General features: G+C 41.5%; 1 protein-coding gene across 4 annotated transcripts in view; it reads left to right on the top strand.

The window, feature by feature from the left end:
• Positions 1-2952: 2952 nt before the first annotated feature.
• The window catches only part of LAMP2 (lysosome associated membrane protein 2), a 34276-nt gene continuing 10706 nt past the window's right edge, over positions 2953-26522 (top strand). The window contains exons 1-8 of one of the 4 annotated variants that reach the window (XM_022561848.2): positions 2953-3166; positions 13769-13887; positions 14578-14791; positions 19698-19856; positions 20784-20971; positions 21770-21892; positions 25209-25272; positions 25690-25854. In XM_022561848.2, coding sequence (XP_022417556.1) covers positions 3103-3166; positions 13769-13887; positions 14578-14791; positions 19698-19856; positions 20784-20971; positions 21770-21892; positions 25209-25272; positions 25690-25854 — 1096 coding nt within the window. In that variant the 5' untranslated portion in view covers positions 2953-3102. Of the gene's footprint in view, positions 3167-3468; positions 3633-12427; positions 12547-13768; positions 13888-14577; positions 14792-19697; positions 19857-20783; positions 20972-21769; positions 21893-25208; positions 25273-25689; positions 25855-26522 lie in introns of those variants that run through there. The other 3 variants (XM_089904127.1, XM_089904128.1, XM_089904129.1) reach the window with 3 other exon arrangements.

The following is a 26522-nucleotide window of genomic DNA, read 5'->3' on the forward strand; positions in this document are numbered from 1 at the left end:
CCACATTTTTTTTTTTCCAGCAAAAAACTCCTCTATATCGCGGCTCCTCGCTTGCCTCTTTGGAACACTTCCTCAGAGCTCTCTGAGAGGCTGTCCCGGGTGCGGGCTATAGTGCTCAGTAAACTCCCCCAATAAAACAGAACTCCCAACTTTTAGACAGTGGGTTTTTCTTCGTTCAACAGATGGCAGGTAGATGGCACCAGTACCTCAGGGTCGCTCGTTTATTTAATAAGCATTTGTCATTTTTTCCATTCTAAATCTGTATCTTTTTGTTCATTTCCTCCCTCGGACCCACACATCTCATTGTTTTGTCATTTACCAACTCTGAGAGGGTCATTATTTCTGCCACCACTCAATGTGTTCACATTTAGGGCAGTGTTTGCCGGTGACTCCCTGCTGCCTGGCTAAAAAGTCATGAGCTCTCAGAGCTGCTCCAAAGAGTCAGAATCTACCTATGGTGGTGGGGGACTGAGGAGTTTTGCTCTAGGTGGGGGTACGAGGTCGGGTAGGAGAGGAAGTGCACGTAAAAGCGCTCTGTTTACAGCAGTATCAATAATCAAGTCCACAGATGTGAAGCTCAGATCCCAGGGGATCTCACAAAGTTCCTCAAACCATGGACCCTAGTCCCACATACGGATCTGCCTCTCCTGCAGAAGAGCTCTGGTCAAGTTCCTTCAACTGGGTGGGGGTGATGGGAGACAGTGCACGAAAAAAGGAGTAGTTCTCACAGTGTTGGAGGAGGGGACATTAAACAACTGCAAGTATGGACACTCAGACCAAACAAAGGTTTGAGAATTTTTGGCTTGTTTCTTCTGACAAAATAACCCAACCTTTACTCACCACCCCCAAAACATTGTTCTGTCTCCTGAAGGAGGCTGTCCCAGTCAAGGAATGAGCATTTGTTTTTGTCAGGGGAAAAGGTGGTGATGGTGGTGGATTTCGCTTGTAAGGCCGCTGATATCTCTCTGTGTTCCATGCTTTCATTTGATGACATCTGCAAGAAGTTCAGGACAACAATTTGTTAAATGGAATGTTTGACTCATTGGGACACTTTGTTTTCTTTTTACTCTCATAGAATCCTAGAATTGTAAAGCTGGGGCTACTTTAGAGAGATCATGTCTGGCCCATTAATATTGCCTTGGGGAGTTTTGAGAAAAACATAATGCCCAGGCCCCACTCCATATCAACTGAATCAGAATCTCAAGGGGCGGGACCAAGGGGCATCTCTAGTTTTTAAGCCCTACAAGTGATCCCAATGTGCAGCCAGGATTGAGAAACAGCTCTAGTCACACTATGTTATTTTTGGATAAAGATATAGAAGCTCAAAGAGATGAAGTGACTCACCCAAGGTCATGCTGCCAGTAAGTGGTATCTCATACCCAACTCTTCTGACTGCCCATCCAATGTTCTTTCCATCATCCTCTTTTGTCTCTTCTTCTGGAACTTAGAATTTCACTGAACATTAAAGTTAGGCAGTTTACAGCTGAGGGAGAAGGGAGAGAGTTGCTTCATTAAGAATGGGGGGGGCAACTTCTGAGTGCTCAACTCAATTGCGGGTTCTTCAGGACATAGCTGCTGCCTAGGCTTATTGATGGTGGGGCAGTCAGATGACCTTGTTTTGCTAAAGGCAGTGCCTAATACTGTAGTGTATGTCGGTCCCTCTTAGAGGAAGTCACTTGCTCATGACTCAGTTTCACCCATGACAGAACACATTCATTGCTAAGTGTTCTCGCTTTCAGGAATTAATCACATTAAAGCGAAAGACAGTGGGGGGTAGATCTTAATATTTGAGCAGGGGCGGGTGTTAGGGTGAGGAGCCACAGGTCCCACTTAAGAACCAGTAAAAGCTATAAACTTCCCCAGAAAAATACACATACAGAAACCTTGCATGTAATTTTTGGGGATTCACAGACACCCCCCGACCCCAAGTTCATCCATTGGAACCAGATTAAGATCTCCTGGACTAGATGATTTTGAAGCTCTATTTTAGTGTTGCTCAAAATGTAGTCTGGGGACCATAGGAATCAGAATTACTTGGGGTTCCTGTTAAAAAAATAAAAACAGATTCCTAGGACTGCCAAAGATCTACTGTTTCAGAATCTCTGGGGAATGAGGTTGAGGAGTTAATATGTTATTAAAAATCCCCATATAATTCTTTTGGAAACTAATATTTGAGAATCAGTGCTTTACCCCAACTTGAGATTTTTATAGTTTTTGAATGCTTTCGTTTGTTGAATATTTTAGGTTTCATCCGTCCAATTGTCAACTATACCAAGTAGTATGTTTAGTATGAATTCTAATTAAAGAATATTTACATGTGTATAGGCAGAGAAAAAACAACCTGAAGGATGGACAGATAGATAGATAACAGTGTCTTTCTGTGTAGTAGGAATATGGATGATCTTTGTTTTTTTCCCTTTGTACTTCTATTTTATTTCTCTCTTTCTCATTTTCTTTCTTTCTATATTTAAATAAGACTCTTCCTCTTTCTGAGTTCAGTTTCCCCGTCTGAAAAACAGGGTGTTGTAACTAGGTGAACTTCAAGGCCAAGCCCTGCTCTGGCGTTCAGTGACTCTGTATCACCCTCTAGCTCCCTTGTCCTTTTAATGACATGAACTGCATGGGCATCAGTGTTTGGAGAATAATCATGTATTATTTTTGTAGGTATTCCGTTGCGATGCCTAGCAACCATTTTTACTCCAGCAAAAGTATTCTCTCCTTCCTCAAGGAGTCGGAACTGAAATAATCTCTGCTATCTAGCCCCCCTGCCCCCCCAAAAAAGTTCGTTTCTCTTTAGCCTTAGAAACTGCCGTCCGCGCCCATCTCCTAGGAGCGCAAGAATGAGTGTGAACCAAAAAGCCAGGGCGTGGTCACCCCGCCCACCGGGCCATGCATCACCACCCCTCTGGCCGCCTTCAAGCGCGGTGACTGGCTGAAGGCAAGAAAGAGTCCCGCCCCTGGTCTTATGACCGGTGCTGAAGCGCCGAGTCCTGGGTTTTGCAGCGTTGTGGTCGGTGGTCAGCGGCGCTCTTGACCCGGTTCCGCGAGGCTTTTCTCTGCTGTCGCTGCACTTCTCGCCGCAGCAGCCTGCTCTGCGGGATCATGGTGTGCTTCCGCCTCGCCCCGGTTCCGGGATCCGGGCTCCTTCTGCTCTGCCTCGTCCTGGGTGAGTTGTCGGGCCCTCCTGCTTAGTCCCTGAGCCTGGGCCCGGGGCGCCCAGTTCAGAGGCCAAAACCTGAAAGACTGGTCCGGGGAGAGGGCGTTGAGAAGCTGAACGACTGACACTGGGCCTTAGCGCTTGGCCCGAGGTGACGAGAGATGACCTAGAGAAGGCCCGACCAAGGGATGGCAGGGGAGAAGGGCCCATAACGGGGCAAGTAAGGGGGGGGGTGGACGCCGAGGGAGTAGGTAGGGAAGAGAGAGGAGTGGAGCACATCGGGTTAGAAAGAGTAACTTGGGGGAGATACTAAGGAGTGATGAGCATAGGAGGGCGGTACGTGCAGATTCTGGGTGGCATAGACATTTAGAGTCTTGGTCCTAGTAGTATCAGGCAAGAGTTTTGAAGATGGTGGAAAACTGGGGCGGGAGAGAAAACTGAGGGAAGAGACTGCCTGCGTGGAGAAAAGCTTGGGGTAAGTGGAGGGAACAGATACGAGTAGATTCTGAGAGGCAGTGAGAGGCTTGGGTGACGGGGGGTAGGAATTTGACGCTGTGGAGGAAGGGTGATTAAAGAGGTGAAGAATGATGATGGATTGGAGTTTGGTACTTGGGGTTTTGATGGGGAAGGGATCTAAGGTGGCTGGGGCAGTTTCCAGGGGAGAAAACTTGGACCCAACCTCTGGAGACTAAAAGGGATGAGTAGGAACTTTGGTGGGGAGTGAATATCTGACTTGGAGGTGCTGAAGACATCGTGGGGTTTTTTTTTCTTCTTCCTTTTTTTTTTTTTTTTTACCAGTTTTGTTACTTCCTCCCAGCTAGACCCTGACAAAAATGTCCCCAGATGTTGAGGTTTTAGAGGGATGCTATATCTGAGTCTTGTATACTGCCTCTTTGCCTTCAGAAGCTCCATTTCTTCTTCCCTCTCACACAACTGGCCTATTACCTCGTTTTCGGAGGAGGAGGAGGGTAGGTAATTTCCTAAGGATTGGGTTGTTACCAGGTCCTAAGAATGACTGGCTGAATGTTGGCTGATGGTGCTATGATGCACCCCACCCCCAAGCATTGGGTCCCTGAGGCCTTTTAATGCTTGAAAGGTGAACTTTGACCAGAATATCTCTTCCTGAACTGATAAATCCTGTGCTTGTTGCTACCACTGACTCTTGCTGTTTGTGACCTAATAAAAGATCAGAAGGAATAGATCCAGGTGGGAGTAGAGAGGAAGTAGATATATTAGGGGCTTGAGAAGGCAGTGAGAGGTGCACATTTTGTAATTCACATTTCAGTAGAATAAAATCAACACCCTGGAATGGTGGATTCTCAACCAGGGGACATTTGGCAATATCTGGAGACATTTTTGGTTGTCACAATTGGGGATTGCTTTTGGCATCTAGTGGGAAGAGGCCAGGGGTGCTTCTAAACATCCCACAATGCACAGGACAGCACTCCCCCACCCCCGACAAAGTATTATCCACCTCAAAACGTCAGTAGTGCCAAAAGATGAGAAATCTCGCTCCAGAGCCATGGCATTGGAAGGGGTCTTGATGATCTAATCTAGTGATTCTCAAGGATCTTTCCGGGGGAGGGGGTTCGGTCAGATCAAAACTATTTCTAGAATAATATTAAGACATTTGTCTTTTTCACTTTCATCTTCTCATCAGTACAGTGGAGTTTTCCAGAGGCTATAGAATGAATGTGTGATGACATCACCACTCTCATGGGTCTGATGTGTTTTATTCATTTCTTAGTTTTAATTTCTAGTACAGCAAATACCAATAGATGTAACTCACATAAACCAAAGCTCTTTGAGGTCTTCAGTGGATAGAGTAAAGGGGTCCTGATGCCAAAAGAGAGTCCAGCTGTGCACACAGTGCAGGAAACTCTTCTGTAGCCCTTCTTGAAAGTGGGCCACAGAGGCTTTGCTCAAACACAGTTCGAAGCCTTAACTCCGCTGTGAAGTACTCAGTGAGGGCCAAGCGACCCTAAGAGAGGATTGTTTACAACGAAAAGCACCTTATCACTGACTAGAACACATCTGACCAAGGCATCTGGTAATCAGTAGTTCACTGCCAATTGGATCTGCACAAACAACACTGTTATTGTTTAGAGAAAGTGAAAAAAAATAATCATTGTCTTGTTGGCTTTCATGTCATTAATTTTTTTTTAATGAAAGCTTTTTTTTGTTTTGTTTTTACAAAAGCAGTGCTTGCTCATTGCAGAAAATAAACAGGCAAAAAGAAGCACATAAAAGAACCCATCAGCTCATCTGATAGTTTGCCATTTATTGATTGGGACTAACTAGATTCATTCTCTTGGAAGATTTCCAAGATTGATTCCCTCCACTTTCAAGTTCAGAACAGGGTTTGGAGAAGTAAAAGTTAATAATGTAGGTAGGTCAGATTTTTCAGAGGTACCAGGATGAAGTGGAAACTCCCTTTTCTCTACAGCTGCTTGTGCTCCCAGCTGTTGGTTCAATGTGGAGCTCAAACTCCTTCCATGTGTTCTTTTTTTCCTTAAGAATTTAGCAATTCTTCAGTTGCTTGGTGGGTTTTGCATGTTACTTTTATATATCAAAATGGATACCAAGAATAGTTTTTTGAAAAGTCAAGAAATATTTGTAAAGTACCTGCTATGAATTTCATGCTGTTCCTGACTACTGCAGAGGGTACCAACGAAGGAGGATCTGTTCCTGAATTTATGGTCTCATTCGCTTCCAGCTGGGCCGTTTTCACTTTGTAACTTTATAACACTATCCCAGCTGCAGCAGGTAGCTTTTAAAAATAGTTGCTCTAGAGTAAATATAGAAAAGAATTCTCAGAGCCTATGTATTTGTCTTTTTCACAGAGATTAAGTTATGCTGGTATTTATTTGAATGAATTATAACTGACTAGAGACCTTTATGAAGAAAAGCTGTATAGAGGCATTACAAAGAGAGTAGTGGATGAAAAACTTTTCGTAGCATCACTGCTTATGTTCCCTTTGTGACATAGATTTCAGATTTCTGTGGTTATTGATTGCTGTAACTAGTCTGACATCTGGTTTTTATAGGGTTGAGGCTTTTCTGGGTGGGAAAAAAACCTGATATAAGTGTCCTGAGTGTGTACTTCACTGGTAGGGGTCCCTGCTTTCCACAGTTGTTTAAGGAATGACTTTTGTGTACCAGCCACTAGGTGAAAGGGATAGATAGAGCAGTGGAGAAGACAGATCAGGTTCCTGCTCTCACGGAGCTTACATTTTAGTGGGGGAAGACAGCCCAACAGGTAAATAATAGAATTTTAGTGATAAGCACTGTGAAGAAAATGAGGCAGGTAATGAGGAAGAAGAGCAGACGATAGGGAGTGGGTGGTGGGGTTGACCCTCCTTGACATTTGGTGGTGAGAAGGCCTTCACTGTTGGCTGACATTTGAGCAGAGACCTGAGTGTTGGAAGGAGGCCAGCCAGGTGACTTATTTGGAGGAATAGGAGTAAATCTTGTCTTTCCCAAACTCTTAGGTTATTAGGCTAGCCTATTTTCCACTCTTTTTTTCCCCCAGTAATAGTCAAGTCTCCCCTGTGGTCTTAGTCTCTGAGAGTGGAGACTGTCTTCTGTACTGTTACTTCCCATTGCCTCCCTAGCACAGGGCCAGGTGGCACATGGTTACCTCTCAGTAAATTTTTGTTGAGGGTCTTCATTGGTGGGCACTGGGGATATGACGGTGAACTAGACCAACTCGGTCTCCTTTTTCTTCTGTGAACCTTCAATTAGGTCTTGCAAGATATTTTGTGTGTGTTTTCCGTTGGAGAACTTCAAGATCAGTGCTAAGCAGTACAGATAGCAACTTATTAAACTATAATCCCATACAATAATGCTAGTATCTTACCTGTACCCCTTCACATACACCTACATAGCAGTGGAGGTTCACCTGGGGAGCTAGGAAGTCCTAGGTGAAAAGGAGAATAAGGTTTCCACAAAGAACCAATCTCTATCTTTTGGAGGTGATCAAAAAGCAAGAAAGTAAGCACTGAGATTTTTCTGTAGCCTTACCACTGATAACTTTGATTTCAAGATTCTGCTGAAATTATTCTGGCTTTATTAAAGATACTTGAAAGGACAGGCTTATTATTCATCCATTAGTCGTTGGTTATCACATCTGATAGGATTTATAGATATTCACATATTCCCCATGAGTACAGCTTTTCTTCCCCTATATCATTGAGTGGAATTTGTGATCAAGGATTATTTCACAGCATTATAGCTGACTTCGGTGCTCCATGGTGCAGGAAGACTGCTCTTCCTCCTGTAGTGACAAAAGCATTCCAATCATAATTTCAGATTAAAATGATCAGAGATCCCATCAGATCCAAAAGTGTACTTTATAAGTACTTGTTGGTATCCTGCTGTGCATTGCAAAAGAATTCTGGAGGTCTGCCAAACAGCACTCAGCAATAAGCCCTTTCCATTAGTTGAATGGTGTTGAGTCTTATTTCCTTACCCACTCTCTGACCTTAAAAAAATTATTTCATAGCTTAAAATCTATTATTACTTTTATTTTTAAGAGATTTACCAGAAATCCAGAGTATCAGAAAGTGAAACGGTAATCGTACTTATATTAGGAATTGAGGAACGGTCAATTTGACTTAACAGACCTATGAGTTGAAAAGAAAGCGTAAATAGATATTGTTGCCTATGTCCTGATTTTTTTTTTGGCTTGTTTTGTTTTTAAGACCCTTTGCTCAACCTCATTCTGAATTGATGAGTTTGAGGACAAGAGTCCATAACTAAGTATGATGAAAGTAGACATACCTAAAATTTGGGAAGGATCCCTTTAAGTGCTGTGTTTACTAGAAGGGAAACTTTTTTTTTTTTTTTTTTTTTTTTTTTGCGGTACGTGGGCCTCTCCCTGCTGTGGCCTCTCCCATCACAGAGCACAGGCTCCGGACGCGCAGGCCCAGCGTCCATGGCTCACGGGCCCAGCCGCTCCGCGGCATGTGGGATCCTCCCGGACTGGGGCACGAACCCGTGTCCCCTGCATCGGCAGGCGGACTCTCAACCACTGCGCCACCAGGGAAGCCCCTAGAAGGGAAACTTTTAAGCTGGAATCTCTAACTTGCTTGGCAAAGTTCTCTTAGCTCTGAAGGGCTTTCATGCTTTCGAAGAATGTATTGGAGAAGTGAAGTACACACTACAATTCTTAGCAAGGTTAACTTGCCCAGAGTCTCACAGCTAGTAAATTGGACTGCCTGATTTGAATTCTAGCTCTTCAATGCCAGTGATGGGACTCCTAATCGTCCCATTATATTGCCTCTTAGATAATTGTTTTTTATTGGTTTTGTTTTACCACTAGTGTTATGTTCCTACCCCACCCCCATATTGTTTACAAATGTATATTTTTCAACTACACTTTGGGTCAAATAGACTTATAAAAACCTAGCCACTTTTTGCAGTGTGCCATGCTTGGAGAACAGAGTTTGTTCTGAGTTCTAAAAGAACCTATAAATCATCTCTTTGGAAACAAGATTAAGAGGATATTTGAATTTGAGAAAGTTGATTTTGCCTTTTTCTTCTCTTTGGAGAATAAACTGTCAGCTCTATAATTACACACTCTAGGATATATTCAGCTGTGGTTTTTTAATGTCAAAGCCTTTTAGACAAAAATGATTTGGCGATTCGAAAATCAAGCACTTCAGTAAGGATGGAAATGGCTTGCTGAAGATTTTTTTTACCAAAGTGTGAATGTTTCAACTATAAACTTAACTTCTGGGAAAAGGATTATTCCTAGCTTGAAATCCATGTCAAAATTTATTGCGAAAAATGGACATGGGGGTTGAGGGAGTACCCAGAAGCCTGATAGGTTGGGTTCATGATTTGGAAGAGCTAAAGGCTCTTCCTGTAATTAGATTAAGCTGTGTTCTGGGTCGTTATTGCATGGTATTTTCACCTTGATCTAATCAATCAGTATTTATTGAGAATCTAATGCGTATTCAGCACTGCTAGGAATGATAGGAGATAGAGGGAAGTAATAAACATGGTCTCCCCCACCATGACACTTGTGATGGATGACATTCATATAAAAGACACACTCCTGGGGGCTGTGGCATAGATAAGATCATCTGTTTAAGGGAGCATATTGAAATTCAAATGAGTGGCAGAGACCTTAATCAAAAGGGAATCTTGAATCTACCCATGTATATCATTCATTCATGGACTTTGTTACTTTTTTATTAGTTAACAAATTACTTGCTGTATACTATAACTTACCATGGCACATCAGTTTGTTGTGAAGTAACAGTTGAAAACTGTTGTTTTGGAGCTTATGACTGTAGGGGAGACAGGATTTACAGGCATAAAATAAATGAATAATTCATGATAGTGTAAAATACACTCAGGTGTGGGGCTATGCACTATGACTGCTCCTTGAGGGCTTTTGTAGTCAAGGAAATCTTTATGGAGAAAATGGCTGCTGAAAAGTGGACAGCATATCAGTTTGGGTTCTTAATTGTAAGAAACAGAAATAAAATCTCGTTGTTTTTTTTTAAGCAGAAAAGGAATTTATTAAAAAGATATTGGGACATGTGCAAACCCTCTGACCCTGCAATTTCATTCCTAGACACATACCCAATAGACACACATAACACCTGTGTTCACCTGTGTTCACCGATGTGTCCATTTGTAATAGAACCAAACTGGAAACTATCCAAATGCCCATCAGCAGTAGCATAGACAAGTAGTGAAAGAAGGCTATACACAGAGAGAAATGACAAACTGCAGTTACACACAACAGCATGGGTGAATCTCACAGACATAATATTGAGTGAAAGAAGCCAGATACAAAAGAGAGCATAGTGAATGATTTCATTTACACCAAGTTGAAAAACAGGCAAAAGTAAACTATACTGTTAGAAGACAGGATGGCAGCTGCCCTTGGGAGGGAAATCGTAACTGGAAGGGGGAACTGGGGGACTTTGAGGAGTACTTGGAATGTTCCTGAGACAATGTTTCCTGACACAGGCGGGTTCAGTTTGTGAAAATTCTTTGAGCTGTATACTTTGTGCACTTTAAATCCCTTCTGAATGTATGCTGTGTACTTTTCTGTATGTAACACATCAGTAAATTTTTACTTTATAAAAAAATGTTCATTAGGTAACTCAGAATTACTGGAGCTCTTGACTATATACCCCAAAGTCTAGTTCAGTACCCTAACTCATGCCACTGAACTGCACTGCCATCACCAAGCATTAACCTGCAGCTTGCACTGCTGGCCACTGCCATTAGCTGTTCTGGCCTTGTTGCCTGGGACCCTGATCCTGCTGTAGCTACTTCCATCTGAGTGTGATAGTTCCCTTCTTGGCTGCATTTCACCGCCCTCTTATTCAGAATCTGGGGTGGATGCCTTTGCTGGATGGAGCCTAGTATAAGTAAGTGCCATCCTTACCACAAGGGAGGCTGGGAAAGCAAGTATCTAACATTTTCAGCTGTTGTATTGGGTGGGGATATTTGCCAGAAATTGTAACAAAAAGGCAGGGTGGCGGGTGTTTCAGATTTTGGGACAGCGAGAAAGAGTGAAATCCCTCCTGAGGTGAACAAGTAGATTTCAAATGTTAGGAGCAGTAGAAGCCTGGGAGGTTGACTAGAGCATGGCGAATGGGTCCAGTGGAACAAGTTCAGGCAAATTAAAGGGTGTGTTCTGGGAACATGGCTTGAGAGAAGTTGAACGAATAGGGTGGGACAAGATTAAAGATTACTTTGAAAGTCAGGCAGAGGAATTTAAATTTAATGTGGGAATTTTGGAGCCAGTAAAAGGTTTTGATCGAGAAAGTATCCTGAGAGAAGAGGTATTTAATTTTAAAAAAAGTTTTTATTTTATTTATTTTTGGCTGTGTTGGGTCTTCGTTGCTATGCACGGGCTTTCTCTAGTTGCGGTTCGTTGCGATGCGCAGGCTTCTTATTGCAGTGGCCTCTCTTGTTGTGGAGCACAGGCTCCAGGCACGCAGATCTCAGTAGTTGTGGCTCATGGGCTCTAGAGCACAGGCTCAGTAGTTGTGGCGCATGGGCTTAGTTGCTTCGTGGCATGTGGGATCTTCCCCGACTAGGGCTCGAACCCCTGTCCCCTGCATTGGCAGGCGGATTCTTAACCACTGCGCCACCAGGGAAGCCCCAGGAAGAGGTATTTAAGGACCATTAATCTGACAGCAGTTCTAGGGGTAGCTAGGAGGTATCTATAGTAAGTTAGGGGTGTGGTGGTGGAGTTGGAATAGAAATAAAAGGCAAGGGATTGGATTTCAGAGGGGATTTGAAGGGAAAAAAATCAATAGGACTTAACAAAGAGAATGAAGTAGAAGCTAATTCCCAAAATCTTTTGAGCCTGAGTGTCGGGACAAGGTCCTGCCTTTCCTTTCAAGCCAGTGAGGCTGAGAAGGCGGGCTCTGATTGGAGGAAGTCGAAGAGTAGATTTTCATTGTGGAATTGTTGAGTTTGAGGTGATAGGCATTGAGTAAAAGTGGCTCCTGTGCAGCTGGAGATGTAGACTGGGATGCCAAGGAAGCCCTGTGAAGGCATAGCTCTCACAGCGACAAGGACTATGAAGGCATGAAAACAGAATGTTTTGGACCCTCGGAGCATTTCTCAGTTCTCATTTATGGGTTGGCAGATAGGCTGTTTTGATATTAATGTAGTGGCAAATGTGAACCACAACCTGTGCCTTGTGCTCCATAGCGTGGAGTCCTCCACCCCAGCACACGTTGATACTAATCATTGTTTTACACTGTTTTGTTTGTTACTCTAATATCTTTGGAAAGAAAATGATTAATACGTGCCAGGCTTTTCTTGGTTGTTTCTGATAGTTTTGAATGCTTTGAATATTCACAAGGAGAATATGTTAAAACGAGGGACTTTAAACAAGACCAAGAGAGATTGTGTATGGAAAGCAGGCCTCCAGGTGATTAGAAGAATTCTAAGCTGCAGTTCTCAACACCACTGCAGGGTAGCCTTGGATCAATGATGCCAGCTCCATTCCAGATTGTTCTGAGAAAAGAAAGCCTGTAAAACCTACTTGGGCCTCACAAGGTCTTATTGGAGCCTTAGCCAATACATTTAGGCATTGTCAGCAACCACAAGCTTTAGCATATCAGATTCAGGCTTGGTGAGGCAGCCCGGTCTCCAGAGCATGCAGAGCATGACGGGAGCTTTGTGTACAGCTTGAAAGCTGTTGCTGAGGCATGCCTTCTTGGTATTCCTCTTAGGACTTTATTCTCTGTAGTCTATAGCATGTCCCCACTTGTAGGTGACGCTGGTGTGCTCAGGTATCATTCAAGGCTATGCAGCTATCTTAACAGGAAACAGCTCACCCCTTGGGTATATGTGTGAGACAGTGAAGAAAATCCTTAGATGATGGCCCATCATTTCTGCTGCTGGTAAGTGTGCTGGCGTATGGCTCTTCAGTGTAATAGGTAATGTCCCCATGTTTAACCTAGTGTAGAAGATCAGAGTCAAGTTAGCTGAAAAGTCCCAAGGCTCTTTTGTCACTGAAAGGTTTCTCTGCTAAAAGAGAGGTAGCAGGCTGAGAATGTAGGAAGGGACTTTAAGTCCGTGTCAAAAGATTTTTTTAAATTAATTAATTAATTAATTAATTAATTAATTAGTTTTGGCTGTGTTGCGTCTTCATTGCTGCGCGCGGGCTTTCTCTAGTTGCGGCGAGAGGGGGCTACTCTTCGTTGTGGTGCATGGGCTTCTTATTGCAGTGGCTTCTCTTGTTGCGGAGCACGGGCTCAGTAGTTGTGGTTTGCCGGCTCTAGAGCGCAGGCTCGGTAGTTGTGGCGCACAGGCATAGTTGCTCCGTGGCATGTGGGATCTTCCTGGACCAGGGCTCAAACCCATGTCCCCTGCATTGGCAGGTGGATTTCTGAACCACTGCGCCACCAGGGAAGTCCCATGTCAAAAGATTAATTAGGCTTTCTAATCAATTGGATTTTATTATGAAACAAAAATGATGAACGCTGCATTTATAAAAATTAACCTTTTGCTTATGGATCTAACAACCTTTGCAGTACTGTTCCTTTGGTCATGTGGTACACACGCTTAGCCCTGGCCCACATCATCATTTTTTCACATTGGAATAAAATAGTTTGCCAAGACTTCTAAGTGAAGTCCTGTCACATAGCTTGTGACAGGATTTAAAGCAGCAAGACCACAGAAATCACATCTATCATTATTTATGTAGAGAAAGTTCCACCAGCTGGTTTGAGAAAAGCAGGAGTTTAATACCCCTCCCATGCTTCCCCTTCACCTCATTTACCTTAAAAAACAAAAGTCCTAACAAGTAAACTATAATTGCCCAAAACAAAACTAGCAAGGCACGGAGTGTGGAAACGATTATTAGGAGGTAAAAGGCAAACGTTACCAGTCTGTGCCATTACCTGAGCATCCTATGTTGAGTAAACTTTTTGGGGAAGGGGTATTGCTAACTTTATCAACAGGATTTCGATAAAAAGATAATCGCCAAGTTACCATATATATTAAAAATACTTTGTTTCATTTTAGAGCTGGTTGAACTTCAGTGCTGGATAGGGCTTGTTTTTATTTTATGTATGTTTTTATAGTCCAATTTAAAAATCTTACTCTTTTTAATAAATCTAGGAGCTGTCTCGTCTTATGCATTGGAACTTAATTTGACAGATTCAGAAAACGCCACTTGCCTTTATGCAAAATGGCAGATGAATTTCACAATACGCTATGAGACCACAGACAAACATAATGTAAGTATTTTTATTTGTCTTTGAGTTTTATAGTAGGAATTTACTTCTACTCTTTTTTTAGCCTTTGTATTCATTTATACAAATAACATTTCATATGTTAACTGACTTAACGTGTAAATTCTGTGGAGCTATTTTAGCATGTAAACTTGAAGGTATTCTATTTAGTGTTGGAATGAATATTTTTTATTTTATTTATTTATTTAGGAATGAATATTTTAATTCATCAGTTCTTCAGAGGTTTTTTGGAGTTGGTTAAGGGCAAATAATCTGAAGACTGTATGGTGTTTCAGGTCTAACTACTTCTGTCGTGTTTGTAACATGTACTAACATCAAAGCTTGTCCTTTTTTTAATAGCTTGCTATTAAAGTCTCCTTTGGGAGGGTGGGATATCCTCTCAATCCTTTTTGCCTTCTTATTTCTTTTGGTTAAGGTCCTGCCTGCTTACAATCTGATTTTTTTTAAAAAATCAACTTAATAACAGAGGTTCAGGCCGGTTTTCCTTTTCCTTTTAGACTTGCATGGATTTGTCCAGAGGGACTGGTGTGTAGCTGAAGAATATGAGACTGGTCAGCACAGACGGGCCAGGCTGGCCACGGGGGGTGTGAAGTCAACCGCAGTGGGACCCCGCTTGGAAATGCTTGTGCTCATTGCTGCCTGTTTGGGCCTAACACCCAGATTTTTTTCTTTTAGAAAACTGTAACCATTTCAGACCTTGGTCCTGCAACGTACAGTGGAAGCTCTTGTGGGGATGACCAGAATGGTCCCAAAATCGCAGTGCAGTTTGGATCTGGTTTTTCCTGGATTGTGAATTTTACAGAGGAGACGTCTTTTTATTCAATCGACAGTATCTCATTTTCCTACAACACGAATGATAACACAACATTTCCTGATGCGAAAGAAAAAGGTAACCTTAAGAATTGGATTGTGTTGTGTTCTCTTGCTCTTGATTAATAATAAAAAGAAATGTAAATAATTTAAAAGCCATCCTTATGCAAGTCTGTCCTCCTGTTTGTAATGGAAACATCATGTCTTTGTATTCCCTTGCATGGCATAGTGTTTGACACAGTAAGGATATTTGCTGTCATTGCTTGGTGCTTTACTATGTACCATGTATCAATAGTATCCTAAGTGTGTTGCCAGCAGCATCTCACTTAATCTTTAACAGCAACCCTGGGAAGTAGATGTTATCTCAATTTTACAGGTAAAGGGAATGAGGCTTGATGAGATTAGATGTCTTTCCCAAAGGTCACACAAGCTAGTAAGTGCATGAGCTGGTGTTTGAACCAAAGTGTGTTGAGCTTACAGAGTCCATGCACTTAACTACTATTATTTATTTCATTCAGTAGTGGGCACTCAACAAGTGTTGAATGAATGAGAAAATCCTTTACTAATAACTTTTATTTTATTTTTTCTTTTTTTCTTTTTAACATCTTTATTGGGGTATAATTGCTTTACAATGGTGTGTTAGTTTCTGCTTTATAACAAAGTGAATCAGTTATACATATACATATGTTCCCATAGCTCTTCCCTCTTGCGTCTCCCTCCCTCCCACCCTCCCTATCCCACCCCTCCAGGCGGTCACAAAGCACTGAGCTGATATCCCTGTGCTATGCCCTGTGCTATGCGGCTGCTTCCCTCTAGCTATCTACCTTACGTTTGGTAGTGTATATATGTCCATGCCTCTCTCTCGCTTTGTCACAGCTCACCCTTCCCCCTCCCCATATCCTCAAGTCCGTTCTCCAGTAGGTCTGTGTCTTTATTCCTGTCTTACCCCTAGATTCTTCATGACATTTTTTTTCTTAAATTCCATATATGTGTTGGCATACGGTATTTGTCTTTCTCTTTCTGACTTACTTCACTCTGTTTGACAGACTCTAGGTCCATCCACCTCACTACAAATAGCTCAATTTCGTTTCTTTTTATGGCTGAGTAATATTCCATTGTATATATGTGCCACATCTTCTTTATCCATTCATCCGATGATGGACACTTAGGTTGTTTCTATCTCTGGGCTATTGTAAATAGAGCTGCAACTATTTTAAATGTGTACAAGTTTAGTAACCTGAGACCAGCAGAAATATTTCATCTTCAAATCTTTTTTACCATTTAGGTAGGATTTTGACTGAAAAGTAAAAAAGGTAAGGGAAAAAAGTTTAAAAAAAATGTAAGATGACTGAAATCAACATTTGCTGCTATTTTGAGAGAATTTTAGGTCAAAATGAACTTGGGAAGGCGTTGGGAATTAGGCCATTGTTGTGACTACTAGAACTGAAATGTGTGTTAAAATATTTTGAAGGCATGGATAATGGAGATTTCAGTCTTTTTTTTTTTTTTTTTTTTTTTTTGCATTACGCGGGCCTCTCACTGTTGTGGCCTCTCCCGTTGTGGATGCACAGGCTCAGCGGCCATGGCTCATGGGCCCAGCCGCTCTGCGGCATGTGGGATCTTCCCGGACCAGGGCACAAACCCGTGTCCCTTGCATCGGCAGGCGGACTCTCAACCACTGCGCCACCAGGGAAGCCCCCAGAGATTTCAGTCGTGTTAGGGATATAATTCTCTCCTTTCTCCCCCCTCCACTGAGATTGGGATATTAACACGGTGTTTGTAGTAGCTTAGCATTTCTCACAGATAGTATTTCATCCTGACCCCAGAAGCACAGGTAGATGGGCTTTAGTTTCCTGGACTTGGGGATGAGTGATTCATTTGGACTTATGGGATATCAAAAGATCATATTTTAAAGATCCAGAAGTGAATGAGCTCGTGTAAAACTTGGGAGGTATCACTAACTGAGACTTGGAAATTAAATCCTAGTTTTCTTTTTACTGATGTCTTCGCTTGAGAGGATAACCAAAGAAAGTTTATTATTGGGTATCTTGGTATTTAGCTTTCTGCCATATATTGTCTTTCAGAACTAGTATTAGGATTTGCCCCTAACTTTCACCGAGCTTAAAAACAAGTTGGAGAGACAAAGTGAAGTTGTTTACCCAAGTTACATGGATAAATTGGAAAGCATTGAGATCCTTGTGAATTTGTTATTGTTTGTGTTTTGGGCATGGAGGGTTCATAAATCTTTTCTGACAATGTGAGGAAAGCTCTAGACCCTCTCAAAGTACAGAGTAAACTTTGCATGTGGTACACAGTCCCTGAGCCCATCAGTGGATGCCTGTGGACAAGAGGTCCTGATGAGGAGCAGAGGTCAGCGTGCATTGAAGGAGTGAGAAAGCTTGGTGTAGAGAAGGAGGGCCTGAGCTGAAACTCGGCCTAATGGTAGATTTTGAATAAGTGGAGAATTTTGAGCAGAATATTTCCAGCAGGGGGAAGCATAGTATGCACAGCAGTAATTGGAGAGCTGCCTGATTAAAATAGAGGCTGTGTGTGTAGTAGAAGGAAAATCAAGTTGGCTAGGTGCAGTGAGTCTAAATTATAGGGGGCCTTGGAAGCCAAGGAAAGGCATTTATAGCTTGATGGGGTAGGCACTGGGGAACCATTTTAGGTTTTTAAGCAGGAGAATGATGTAACAAAAGCAGAGACAGTAGTTTATAAAGAATGTTCTGCAGGATTAATTGGAAGTGAGGAGACTACAGGCAGAGATTCCAGTTTAAGAGGCTGTTATAGGAATCAAGTGATGATGTAATGAGTAGCCAGACCAAGGGGGGTGGCAGTAAAAGCAGATGGGGTTTAATTTGACAGATTTGGTGGAAAAACTGTGGACTCTGAAAGGTTAATGCCAGTCTCTCCCCCCTTTATTTATTTATTTATTTTAATTTTATTTTTTTTGGCCATGCCGTGCAGCTTGTGGGATCTTAGTTCCCTGACCAGGGATTGAACCTGTGCCCTCAGCAGTGAAAGCATGGAGTCGTAACCACTAGACCATCAGGGAATTCCCTCGTCCCTTTTATTTTAAACAGGGGAAGATGCAATTTTTATTGCTAGCTTCTGTGTAATATTTGCAACTATTTGAGATTTTAAATGGCTTCCTTAAGTAGACTATTGATGATGTTTTTTTCTTTTTTTAAATAAATTTATGTATTATTTATTTTTGGGTGCATTGGGTCTTTGTTGCTGCGTGCAGCTTTCTCTAGTTGTGGTGAGCGGGGGCTACTCTTCATTGCAGTGCACAGGCTTCTCATTGCGGTGGTGGAGCTCGGGCTCCAGGTGTGCGGGCTTCAGTAGTTGTGGCTCGCAGGCTCTAGAGCGCAGGCTCAGTAGTTGTGGCGCACGGGCTTAGTTGCTCCGAGGCATGTGAGATCTTCCCGGACCAGGGAAGGGGACCCTGCATTGGCAGGGGGATTCGTAACCCCTGCACCACCAGGGAAGCTCCACGTGTTTGTATTTGACTAATATATATGTCAATATATGTTCATAAATAATACATCATTTTAAAAATGACATAGTTTTATTTTTTTATTTTTTATTTTTTAAAATTTATTTATTTTTGGCTACGTTGGGTCTTCATTGCTGTACACGGGCTTTCCCTAGTTGCGGCGAGCAGGGGGCTACTCCCGGTTGCGGTGTGCGGGCTCCTCATGGAGGTGCCCTGCCCCCTTGTTACAGGGCACGGGCTCCAGGCGTGCAGGCTCTAGAGCGCAAGCTCGGCAGTTGTGGTGCACGGGCCTAGTTGCCCTGCAGCATGTGGGATCCTCCCGGACCAGGGATCGAACCCATGTCCCCTGCATTGGCAGGCAGATCCTCAACTGCTGCGCCACCAAGGAAGCCCTAAAAATGACATAGTTTTATAGTGTAACTCCAGTATGTCTACAGCTTGTTTTTGCACTCGTTTTGTTTTTGAGGTCTATCTACATACAGCTAGTTCATACATCTATTCACTGATGTTAACAGTGGGAAACAGTTTTGGAGAAAAATGTTCTGGTTCATTGGTTTAAAATTTTTTTTCCTTTGGCCGTTAGGGGGTGCCAAGGCAGCATAAGTCCTGCCTTGCTATGTGACGGAGAGGCACAGAAGGCAGCCTATGTTAAGGGCCTTGAATACCTTCCTTCCTTGCTTCTCCAAAAGAAGCTAAGCCATTTGGGTGGATAAGTGTGATCATAGTCTTTTGAAGTTTCACCATATAGGCATTATAATAACTCTGCACAGAAAGGTGGTAACTTATTGCTTTCATATTCTGAAATTTTCCTGAAATGGAATAGTCTTTAAATCCTATCCAGGAAAAGGTTTCGAAAACTCATTTTAGTTACTATAACTTACTTTGGGATAGTAGCACAAAAATAATCGTTGATTATTCCATCTCTCTTTGTTTCGTCACTAAGTCCTGTTGATTCTACCTTAGCTCTGTGTCTTCAATTTGGCCTCTTTACTCTCTTCTTACTGCCCCTCACTATCTTGGTTTAGGCAACTCCTCCTCGCCTTTCCCCTTAACCAGCTCATTGGCCTTCTAACTAGTTTCCCTCTTAAATGACTTTCCTTAAAAGTTTTCTGCTCTGCCTAACCTCTACAGTTTTGCTATGTTCCTTAAAATAAGTGATACATTTGTTATTCCCAGCTTTAAAAACTGAAGCTGACCTGCTATTGCTAACAAAATAAAGCCCAACCTGTCCTTAGACCATAGAAGATGCTTCAAAGTGTGACCACCTGCAACTTACCTTTCCTTCCTAATCCCCATCACGTCTTTCCTCTTACTCCTTGTGTTTCAGCCACAGTGAATTTGTCAGTTCCTGAACAGGCCTTGTCTTTTGTCACTTCAGGAATGGGGTGGGGCAGGCAGACAGAAGAGATGAAAGTCTAATGTATATTTATATGATCACTTTCCTCCTACCTTCTTGGAAATAGCTATTGTTAATCTTCTTTTACAGGAGTTTTTACTGTTTCTGACCGTGTGGCATTCAGAGTTCCATTGAATGACATCTTTAGATGCAATAGTTTATTAACCTTAGGAAAGAATGATGTTGTCCAGCACTATTGGGATGTTCATGTACAAGCTTTTGTCCAAAATGGCACAGTGAGCACAAAAGGTGAGCACTTAAAATATATATATTTCTATACTTGGGTCCTAACTTAAGATTAGAGTATATCAGGTAGCTTTAGTTGAAGTTGTTATCTTAAAGCATTTATATGTTAAGACTTACACCTTACACTGCACTGTAAAGTTTTTATAAATAACAGCAATTATTATTCTTGTGGAACTTGCACTTTTAAGTTTCTGATGTACATGTTGTGGAATGGTCTTTTAAAATGTGCTACCTGCAGTGTTTTCAGTGGATAAAACCTAATCTTTGTTTGAACAAATCCTCAGATAGCATTTGATCCTCAGCTCTTCAGCTTTTGAAGATCCAAGACGAAGGCTGAGAAATGGGATTTCTGTGTTCTAATCTTGACTTTTATAAATTGATTTTGTAACTTTTATGTGACTTTATTGGCAATACAATAATTTCTCGTGTACCAGTTCTGGAAAACTACCAACACTGCCTAAGAAGAGGTTGAAATAAAAGGTTCATTTGTATTTAAATCCTTCAATGATTTTTAAACTTTTTTCAGTTAAAAACAGTATTTTTCCTTATAGTGGTTATATGTGGAAAAGAAGAGGGCAGGCCTAGGTAGGGGCAAACTGTTTTCAAACTTAAACCTCTGATTTTCACCTCAGAGGCAGATGAAGTTTTGGGGGAACAAAGGGACTTAAGGGTATGAAAAGATGAGTGTGTGGCCACGCATGAGTAGATAATGCATTTGTATGTGTCTGGAGCCTGTCTGCCATGTCATAACTCTTAAGACTGTCTGCATATGAAGCAGCAGTTTGAGGACCTCTGCCTCATTTAGTTTAAAATAATACTATCAAGATATTCTCTACCCTAAATATAACCCTTTTGGACTTTTATTGTGAGAAATATTTTGCTCTTCCCTGGCCTTATGAATTAAAAAATTTATTTTGTCCTTTGTTTCAGAGTTTTTGTGTGATAAAGATAAAACTTTAACCACAGTGCTGCCCATCGTTCCCACCACTGTGCCATCTCCTACTACAACACCCTCTCCAAAGGAAAAGCCAGAGGTTGGATCCTATTCAGTTGTAAATAGCAATGGGACATGTCTTCTGGCTACCATGGGGCTGCAGCTGAACATTACTCATGATAAGGTATAGTTGCCTGTTTTTATTGATACATTCTTTCTGTATCTCCTTTCAAATGTAGTGGGTCCAGCCTTCACCCCAAGAGTAGTGTTATTAGAATGATGCAGTTTTAAATAGAGATTTGTGTTGACTTGTAGAGTTTTGATTAATTTGAGTTATTATAACCGTGAAGAGTTAATGTCACTGTCAAGGTGTTGTATTGGCCAGCAGGAAACCTAGTAGTTTAAAGGACTCTTTGGGGTGTAGATTTTTTTTGCCATCAGTAGATCAGAATACGAGCAGTTGATCTTTATTTCAGTTAGTTTAAAATATAACTCCTTCACACTTTTACCTGAACCACACTAGGTGTGGAACAGTGCAGCTGTTTCTCCAGCTATTTGATGACTTGAATGGTATAGGTAGATAGGTAGATAGAGGTAGGGGTGTACGATGGCACTTCTGGTTGCAGTGCTCCACTGGGGCTACAGAGGGCGTGCCAGCAAACCAATCCCATTTTCAGAGTCCTGGGATTTTAAACAAGCTAGACAGATGGCTCTTGTGCTCCATTAAAAAATGTGTTTTCATTTGGCTCATTATTTGAGGAAGCTTTCCTGTTGTCTTCCTTTTTTTTTTTAAGTCTTCTGAGTCATAGCTTGAGGACCTGGGCCAGCTTTGAAAGTAAGGTATCATACACTTAAGTATCCATATCTAGGAGACAAAAGGATTTTTTTGTTCTCCACGAACTTGGTCTTATTAGAGTATAAGGTTTTGCTGTAGATTTTTTATGGTTCATCTGTACCTCTCTCCCCTCTTCTTCCCCTGAAGGTTGCTTCGGTTATTAACATCAATCCCAACACAACCAACTTCACTGGCAGCTGCCATCCTCAAACTGCTCTACTTAGGCTGAGCAGCAGCAGCATCAAGTATCTGGACTTTGTCTTTGCTGTGGTGAGTAACAGGTTTATCAAAAATTAGGGGAGCACATCTGAAAGTCTAAAAAGGTGTGTGTGTGTGTGTGTGTGTGTGTGTGTGTGTTGAGAGGGATAATTACCTCTATTTTCCATTTCAACACTACTTAATTATAAAGTGTATACAGTCCATTGATCCCTGTTAATCCCTCAGGGTCACTTCGATGTTCTGTGGGCTGGACTCGAATTCTGCTATTCTGTTTTTATGTAGACCTTAGGGTAGGAGTAAGAATTAACCCATATTAAAAAAAAAAGTCTAATCTATCCATATAGATGTATGTTACAATAAAGTTTATTTATAAAAGACAAAGTAAGTTCCGTAATATTTTTCTCTATTATTGGTTAGAAAATTCTCATGTTTGTCTGTTATAATATTTTAGGCTTTTTCAAGGCTATACTATTTGTAATAGTATCAGTAATAATGATAGCTAACACTTATTGAGTACTCACTATGTACAAGGCTCTGTGCAAGTACTTTATGTGCATTACGTCAGGATATTTTATAATGGCAGCATTCAGGTTTTTGTTGTTCATGATCGCATCAAGGGCTGAACCCTAAGCAGAAGTTTCCATGCATGTTCTGCTTCTAGGTAGCATAAATTGATCATTGGGGACCTTTATTTCCACCTTCTCAGAAGCAGTTGTTATCCCCATAATTTTTCAAAGGGTGTGTGTGTGTGTGTGTGTGTGTGTGTGTGTGTGTGTGTGTGTGTGTGTGTGTATGTGTATGTACACATGTTACAGCAGATTGGAATGGGGAAGAGGGGCTATCAATGAGGGAAAATGTTGGACCACCAAAGTTATTGCATAAGGGCCTAAAAAACAGTTCTGCTTTCAAATCGGATTACTCTTATCTAGGGATGGGGAAATAGTCTCAACGTCTGATATATGAAAAGTTAGGTATGTCTTTGTTTTGTGTCTGAACTTGGTATTTTGAGTCTAAAGCCTCTTTTCTCTATGGAATACATGCTGAGTAATTGAGGATTATATTTTAGAAAGGTTTATAAAAACCTTCCCTTTTCCAGCATTCAAATAATTACTCCGTTGTAGTACATATATGACCAGTGAATTACTATTAAGAATGTCTAGTTAAGCTTGTCATCTTCCGTGTGATAAGAGCAGGCTTCCCAAGTTACCTCACAGAGATTATATTATAGTCAATAAGAATGAAGAAAGTAATATTTTAGATTCACTCCCTTTTGAGTGATTGAGCTTGATCTTTCTAGCTGAGGTAAGATCCTAACAGGAACATGGTTTCTTCTGACTCTCATGGGGAAGCATGTAATATTTAATGCTTACAATATTTAATTGCCCAGCAGACTATTCTAAAATGTAATTCAAAATAGTGACATTTTAACCATGATATAGGCACTTTGAAAAATCAAGAAACATCTGCAGTGTCACCAGAGTTCAGTGGGGCCCATCTCACCTTCAATCCTATCATGACACTTACTTCTAAGGATAATTTATTGAATTTGGTGTATATGCAGGATGTTATGGTGGGATACAAAGAGGAAGGCCTGTATTCTTCAGATGCCCATGGATTAGTGGTAAAGATAGCAATGTACTAATAATTACCATTTTTATGGAAGGCCTTGAATGTCATGCTGGCTTTTGGAATTGATTCTTTGGGCAAGTAGAGTGCTGTGGGATGAGTGCTAGACCAGAGGAAGATACAAAGTGCTATAAGAGTGTAGAAGAATGAGCCATTAATTCTAGCTAGAGTAGAGTCAGGAGGGTTTAACAGAGGAGATGGCATTTAAGCTGGACCTTCAAGGATGGGTCAGATTTGTACACATGGGGGAGAAGGTGGGGAGTAAGTGAAAAAGTACAAGCTACCCCTGGATAAAGGAACACAATCAAGACCAGGTGGAGAATGAGACATGTAGCATGTTTAGTGAATGATAAGTTTGGAAGAGTACTTGGGACTAATTGTAGAGAGCCTTGAATGCCAAGCCAAGGAGAGATGCGATAAGGTTGTTCAGGTCCTCTTTATGCTTCCTCCTGAAATTCTCTTAGTCTGTCCCCTGGTTTTCATTCCCTACTGATTCAGGCCTGCATTACCTCTTACCTGGATGTTTCACACAGCCTCCTAACTAGTCCCATCTCTTCCTCCCCTCCCCCAATGTACTTTGGCATCAGCTTCATCTTCCTGAAGCTCAGCTCTTCCTCAGAAACCTGCAGTGGTTCTGATTTGCCGACAAGAAAACATCTAAATTCCATGCCAGGGTAGCTCACGCCTCCCCTCCCTGCCATGCAATGTAACCTGCATATCCAGCTTTATGATTCCTTCTTTCCCTTTATATGAATTTCATGCTTCCCTTACCCTGTTCCCTGTGCACATCCCAGGCTCTGCAGCCAGACTTCCTGGTGCCAAATCCCAGCTCACCGACTACTGTGTAGCCTTGTGGAAGTTACTCAACACCCTCCATAATTCAGTTACAAAATGGGGTGTTGTAATTCTTCCATTCCGTGAAGCCTCATATGTAAAGTTTTAAGAACAGTGCTTGTCACTTTGTAAGTTCTCAAATGCTCGTGTGCTTGTGATTATGCTCATTTTCTGACTACCTTTACTCATGTGGTTGCTTTCTCGAATACTCGTTTCTGCTTGTTTCCTAATTGAATCCTACCCAATTCAAATGGCCCATCCCTAAGCTTGTGTTATCTTTGCTCCTCCCTTAGTTGGAAGTAACTTCTCGTCTTTTAATTTTCATAACCTATCACTTTTTTGTAATATGGTTATTTATTTATACCTATCTTCTCTTACCTGGCAGATTGCAAACGCGGTGGGGGCAGGAACCATATCTGGTCCATTTTGATGGCTCCCTGGAACACTTAGATATGTTACCTTGTACATACTAAAAGCACTGAAATAATTAGAATGACTGGCTAATCAGATGAGTGCTTCAGAAAGAAAATAGCAGCGAAGGAAAGGTTAGAGCTTGAGAGGCTGAAAGGCAAGGAGCCCCGTTAAGAGGCCGTTGTGATCCAGGCTAGAGGTGGTGAGGGCTCAGAAAGTGATAGAAAGAATGGAATGGAGGGAGTGAATTGCTGAGTGTCTAAGAACCATATGAGCACACCTCTGGTCCAAAAGTTGGAAACAAAATGAAGAGGGAAAGGGTTTCTGTCACATTTTGAGTCCCTTTACTTGGTTGCAGTTTATTCTACTGGTCCAGGTCTAATCCATGGTTTTATCTTCTGGGAAATAGTATTAGATTGCTTTCTTTCTGTAGACATTAACTGTACCTGTAGACAGTTGTGATGCATTGATTAACTGGAAGCTCTTTTTCACACAGAAAAATGAAAACCGATTCTATCTAAAGGAGGTGAATGTCAGCATGTATTTGGTTAACGGCTCTGGTAAGCAAAACATTGGCCTCTGGGAAAAAGAGTATGGGTTACACTGAAAGAATAGAAACTGTAATTATCTTGTTACCAAATAGTGCCTTATTTAATGGACCAGAAGATTCTATGTCAAAATTGTACTTTGACCATAACTTAAAATCAGCAACTTAGAACTAGAGTGTTATATCTTTTGCAGTATCCCATATTTTCAAAGCATGACAGATAATAGTTAACAATGTGAGTGAGTTTTAGACTGTAGAAACATCTATAGAAAGATACGGAACCTAGTGATCTTAAGAATGGCTTTTTGTGGGCAGACCCTGTACCCTAAGCCCCCATATTTCACAGAAAAATCCTGGGGACTGTCCCATTTTTTTTTGTTGTTGTTGATGGGATAAGAAGTTACTAACATGTTTTTTTTTTCCCTTAAAGTTTTTAGCATTGCAAATAACAATCTCAGCTACTGGGATGCCCCCCTGGGAAGTTCTTATATGTGCAACAAAGAGCAGACTGTTTCAGTGTCTGGAGCATTTCAGATAAATACCTTTGATCTAAGGGTTCAGCCTTTCAATGTGATGGAAGGAAAGTATTCTACAGGTAAGAATCAAGCAAGTTTTATTAATAATTTATGGTCTTAGGTTGACTGCTGGGTGGCTTTTCCTTTCAGTCATGGGAATATAAGCACTGAAATACAGGAATATGAATTCACCTCTCGACTCTGTTGTAGAGTTCTCATAGCCTTGAGCAAGTTGTGTAACTATATTTAGCTCATCATTTTGCTCAAATTAGATTTGTTTTGTGATCTCAAAACCATTTGCAACGAAGTTCTTAAAGCTAAAACTGATAGGAGATTTAAGTGAGCTTTACTTAAGGTGCAGACATTTCTCCATGGGTTGTAGTTTGTGGGAAGGGTGGCACTAGGGAGCAGCAGTTTTTGAGCATTTTGTCTCTGCCTTCTTGGGGCCATCTTCTCGCTGGAAACATTTTCATACCAGAATTAAAGCAGTTTGGTCTCATTTTGTTAAGACAAAAGATTGCAGTAGGAAAGCCTCAGATATCATGACCTATGTTTTGGCCAGCCAGAAAGATCTGGAGAGTTTTACAGAAAGATCTGGAGAGTTTTAAAAGCATGTGCTAGTGTGAATGAGGCTTTTTGAAGGTCTACTCAGGGCTAATGGTGGTATTTATCAGATTTTTAGTGAAAGCTTTGTGAAGGGCTTATTACAGTGTGTTTATATGAATATGAAAGATGCATTTGGCATTAC

This window comes from Delphinapterus leucas, chromosome X (genome assembly GCF_059928025.1).
Source record: "Delphinapterus leucas isolate spDelLeu-1000000601 "Yukka" chromosome X, BTC_Dleu_Yukka2, whole genome shotgun sequence".
Classification (NCBI taxonomy): domain Eukaryota; kingdom Metazoa; phylum Chordata; class Mammalia; order Artiodactyla; family Monodontidae; genus Delphinapterus; species Delphinapterus leucas.